Here is a 5513-nt window from a genome sequence, read left to right on the forward strand (position 1 = left end):
TTTGAGGGTCAGAATTCTAGCTGATAGACAGGTGTTCAAATACTTATTTGCAGCTGTATCATACAAATAAATAGTTAAAAAAATCATATATTGTGATTTCTGGATTTTTTTTTTAGATTATGTCTCTCACAGTGGACATGCACCTACGATGACAATTTCAGACCCCTCCATGATTTCTAAGTGGGAGAACTTGCAAAATAGCAGGGTGTTCAAATACTTATTTTCCTCACTGTATATACATCCATATATACTTATATACAAACATATATATACATACATATATACTCATATACAAACATATATATATATATATACGTACATATATACTTATATACAAACATATATATATATACATACATATATACTTATATATATACATACATATACACTTATATATACATACATATATACTTATATATACATACATATACACTTATATATACATACATATATATATATACATACATATATACTTATATATACACATACATATACACTTATATACATATATACATACATATACACTTACTGTATATATATACATACATATACACTTATATATATACATATACACTTATATATACATACATATATACTTATATACAAACATATATATATATATATACATACATATATACTTATATATATACATACATATACACTTATATATACATACATATATACTTATATACAAACATATATATATATACATACATATATACTTATATATATACATACATATACACTTATATATACATACATATATACTTATATACAAACATATATATATACATACATATACACTTATATATATATACATACATATACACTTATATATATATACATACATATACACTTATATACTGTTATAAATTATATATAACAAATTAAGAAAGGACACACAGCTTGTGATTTTGTTATTTATTTGCTGTTATTTTTTTTGTGTGATTGTTGGAGAAAAGTAATCCAAATCATCAGTGATCAAGTTACATTACATGGCAGTGGATGTTAATAAAAGCACCGGTCCTCTTAACACTGATATAATGAGGAACATTTTGTTACTGTAAAAAAAAATCTAATGCTACAAGTTTTGTACAAGAATAAAAATCTTATCTAAATATTTACAGAGTATCACCAAGTTTAGATATTATGAGATTAGATTTTTCTTCTAACCAATCTCTGCATAATAAAATTCAATTGAATCAGCATTGCTCATACATCTGGGCAGTCTGAGACAGAAAAGTAAAGACAGGGGAAAGTATGTCTCTGCGGTTTTACCAGCATGTGACTTTCCTCTAATATTGGGTATTCATTGGTCAAAAACATAAGTACACAACAACAATTTTGAGAGCATAACAACAAACAGACCTCTTTAGTACAACATTATCATCACAACTGACACAGGAAGGAAATAAACAAAAACAATATAACATTGCTTATAGTAATTCAAAGAGCAGAACACAGGAACAGTGCAGTATTTAGGCTCATGTAGAGAGAAGTCAAAGACACTGAGTAAAAACACATGCATTTGTAGGTCTACTGAACATCATATCTAGAAGTTAGAAGGGTAGAAGTTAAAGCAGTCACATTAAAGGGACAGTTCACCCCAAAATTAAACTTCTCATCATTTACTCACTCTCATGATGTCCCAGATGTGTGTGACTTTCTATATAGAAGATTATTTCAGCTCTGTAGGTCCATACAATGCAAGTGAATGGGTGCCAAAAAAATTAAGCTCCAAAAAGCACATAAAGGCAGCATAAAAGTAATCCTCCAGTGGATTAATCAATATCCTCAGAAGAGATATGATAGTTGTGGGTGAGAATCACTATTTATTAAGATCATTATTAAGTCCTTTTTTGACAGAAATTATTCTCCATGCCCAGTAGGGGGCGATATACATTATTTTTTTTAAGACTTAAATATTGATCTGTTTCTCACCCACACCTATTATATAATATCTGAAGACATGGATTAAACCGCTGGAGTCTCGTGGATTACTTAAATAATGACTTGTGTACTTTTTGGAGCTTCAAAGTTCTGGTCACCATTCACTTGCATTGTATGAACCTACAGAGCTGAAATATTTTTCTAAACATCTTCACTTGTGTTCTGCTGAAGAAAGAAATTCACACACATCTGGGATGGCATGAGGGTGAATAAACGATGAGAGAATTTACATTTTTGGGTGCACTGTCCCTTTAACATGATCATGCTCCAGAGGCTAGTTTCACTGGATCATTTTTAAAACATTGAGAATAGAGCCAGCTATCTCATTGTGCTGATAAAAGTACTTTTTATTACTTATGTAAACACACTTCTTTTCTGTTGGCAGAATAGAAACCATGTATCTCATGCATTCCTTAGAAACATATTTCTTATCCTTATTTGTTACAGGGGGAAATGGCTTTGGAAATGTTTTCTCTCTGCCTCTAACCTTGAACAGATCAGCACCTGTGCAATGACACGCACTCCACCATCAACATGTGTGTGACTCATGACTCATAATTCATTTCAAGAGTTGGAATTCAGGAAAAGATTCTGCCGACCAGAAATGAATTTCATGTCTTCTGTAGGTGTTCTGTGAGTATGATGCGAGTCTTGGACATTCACTTGCTATCATACTCCAATTATAAACCGATAACCTTGCGTTCAGAAAATTGACAGAGCTTTGTTTCATAATTATGCCAGCAGAGGAAGAGCATATGCCATGGAAAGCATGTACATATTATGGTTTGAGATGCTACGGTTAACTGTGAAAGAGGAGAAGAATGGGTTATGCTAGCATGCAATCTGTGTTCAGGGTAAATTTGACAGGTAGAGTAAATAAATAAAACTCAAGTGGAACTGTGACGAATCTATGGTTCGTACCTTTTAAGGTTTACCCCGGGTGACCGCTCTACCATGAGCTCTACTGGCCAGCTCTTAAAATGGTAATGGCAGAACAGACATTAAGGACATCAATCTATGGTTTTGTTATAGGTCTTCGTTTTAGAAGAATCGATGAGCATTCCTAGCACTGAAGCTTGCGAATACTGCGAGAAATTCTCTTAAACTCTCGTTGACCCCTTTGCCAGCGTTTCACTGACGTGATAACCAAATTTCCATCCATCTTCTGGCCCATCACCAGATAGGCGGCGTTGATGTCATTCATTTCGTCACACACACACTGAAGGCCATCTTTCAGCCAAAGCACTGTCTTTCTGAGGTCACGCTCGGTGACGCCACCATTCAACTTGTAGATGGTCTTGCTCTTGCTTTCTGGAACGATCTTGGTGTCACCATTCATGTAGGAGATCTCCTTGACCTTGATCTTTAGAGCTGTTATGTGATTAAGATTGAAGGTTGTGTTAGGGTGAGAACTGGACAATGTTATAGTGATCTTCATTTTGAACAATCCAGATATTGAACTTTTACTCTGTGTGTTGAGGGTAAAGTTTGGTTTGACAAAAACAACAAAACAGAAAAATGTGTCTAATCAAGAGCCCCGCCCTTGTTTTCTATTGAACAGGAAGTCCTTGCCCCAATTTCGCCAGTGCAAAGCCTTTCCATCAAACTAACCAGAGAAGTTAAGCCACACCCCGTTATACGAGATTTGGACAAGAGTGGCCAGAGCATACGGCTGAACCCCAAATGATGTCCCCTTTCTGCGACACCTAGTGGTGTGGATGCAGCATCGTTCAAAATCAGCAGTTTTTAGTAACAGATTCACTATTCACAATCAGCTATGATTAATTTAATCAATGAGTGAAAGTGTCCAATAACACGCTGGTTACTGAGATTAAGCCTGTAGTATTCTGCTGGTCATGTGATTTTAAAATGGCCGCCCCCATGAGGGCGCCCCTGCCCCATGTAGTATAAAACAACTTTTATAAGGTTACTGATATGGCTACAGTCCTCATCTCATGTGAGTGCTCATGATTTCATACATATGTTTCAAAATTATAACTAATTTCTTTTTTAAAGGGGTAAAAATTACTGAGTGCACCTTTAAATAATGAATAATTGATTGTTTTGGATAATATTAATACGTAACAGAGTTATCATAGCCCTAGATAAATTAGTTGTTATTTAACGTTTGCTGTTTTTCTGTAGTTAATGCGAGTACATGTTGCTGCCCAACTCAAAATCAATGCTTTATTTTCAAATGTGCATTTCTGTGACAGAAATTCAGTATTAATATTGTTAATTTTTTGTTATAATGTTAAATGATATTACGTTTTTAGTACACATCTTTGGTGTTGTGTTGATGAAGTGGCACTTGAGCCTTAGAGATGGTAAATATATATCATAAAAAATACTTATATGTTCAGAGGCCTAAAGCAAACATAAAATATAAACTTACCAAAGTCATTCTTGCAAAGGTTGTCCACTATTTCATGGTCATTTTCAGGCTTTTCTTGGCAGGCATCACACACCCTTGGAACTGTCCAAAGAAAGATCAGCACAGAAGTACAGGTAAAGTGTGAATTTGCAATAAAAAAAAGTGACTTTCAAAAAAAATAACTTTCCTACCTTCTTTAGTGTCGGGCACTAAAGGATCTCCACCACCGGTTGGTATGCACAGGTCATTATCCAAAGGAAAGCGCTGGCAGTCCAGCATGTCCGGCCATGGGAACCCAAAAGCGGCCATCACCGGAGCGCAGCCGCTCTTCACGCTCTCACACAGTGACCTGCACGGCTGGATCGGTTCGTCCAGATCATCCAGACACACCGGAGCGAAGAGCGAGCAGAGAAACTTCTTGGTGTCCGGATGGCACTGCTTCTGCACCAGAGGGATCCAGGAAGATGCCTGCTGCAGAACCTCGTTTATGGTTTCGTGTCCGAGGAGGTTGGGCAGACGCATGTCCGTGTACTCGATATCATGACACAGGAGCAGGTTTGCAGGTATGGGTTTGCAGTTGCTCTTCTTCTGGAAAAGCTCGGGCTGGCCGAAGGGGTATAATCCGTGAAGCGCATCTAGATATCCGGGCAAGGAAAGCGCAAACAGCAGTGCCAAATATACTGGCATGTTCAGCGTTCAGCAGAGAGAACTAACGTGTAATGATGCCAGCTCAGCTGCGCGTTATTCTCTGTACTCTGTGTGCCAACCTGTTCTCATAGAAAAGTCTGGGCGGAGTGAGAGCAAGCACAAAGATGTCCACTGCGCAAGTTTGCCTCCTTCATAGGCTGTCTGAAATCATATTTAACCTAGACTGCAGAGACACCATAGGCGCTTTGAAACATAAACACGTGTTAAAGAAATGTCTCGAGATCTATAAGCTCAATCAACAGCATTTGTGGCATAATTTTGATTACCACAAAAAAATAAAACAAATAAAAAAAAAATAAAAATAAAAATAAAAATACTTTTCTTGCAAAAAAATAATAATAAAAAAACTATTCCTGCAAAAAACAAATAAATAATAAAAATCTACTTTTCTTGAAAAAAAAAAAACATAATAAAAATCGACTTTTCTTGCAAAAATAAATAAATAATAAAAGTCGACTTTTCTTGCAAAAATAAATAAATA

The 5513-nt window shown here is 35.4% G+C and overlaps 1 protein-coding gene across 1 annotated transcript; it reads right to left on the minus strand.

Annotated features, from left to right (window-relative positions):
* Positions 1 to 913: 913 nt before the first annotated feature.
* On the minus strand, positions 914 to 5122 carry sfrp2 (secreted frizzled-related protein 2). Its single transcript, XM_052137329.1, has 3 exons — positions 4516 to 5122; positions 4346 to 4426; positions 914 to 3321 (listed from the first exon to the last, which is right to left on the minus strand). The coding sequence occupies exons 1-3, from the start codon at positions 5009 to 5011 to the stop codon at positions 3014 to 3016; spliced, it is 885 nt and encodes a 294-aa protein (XP_051993289.1). The 5' UTR covers positions 5012 to 5122; the 3' UTR covers positions 914 to 3013.
* Positions 5123 to 5513: the final 391 nt, after the last annotated feature.

Source organism: Xyrauchen texanus, chromosome 11 (genome assembly GCF_025860055.1).
Source record: "Xyrauchen texanus isolate HMW12.3.18 chromosome 11, RBS_HiC_50CHRs, whole genome shotgun sequence".
Classification (NCBI taxonomy): Eukaryota; Metazoa; Chordata; class Actinopteri; order Cypriniformes; family Catostomidae; genus Xyrauchen; species Xyrauchen texanus.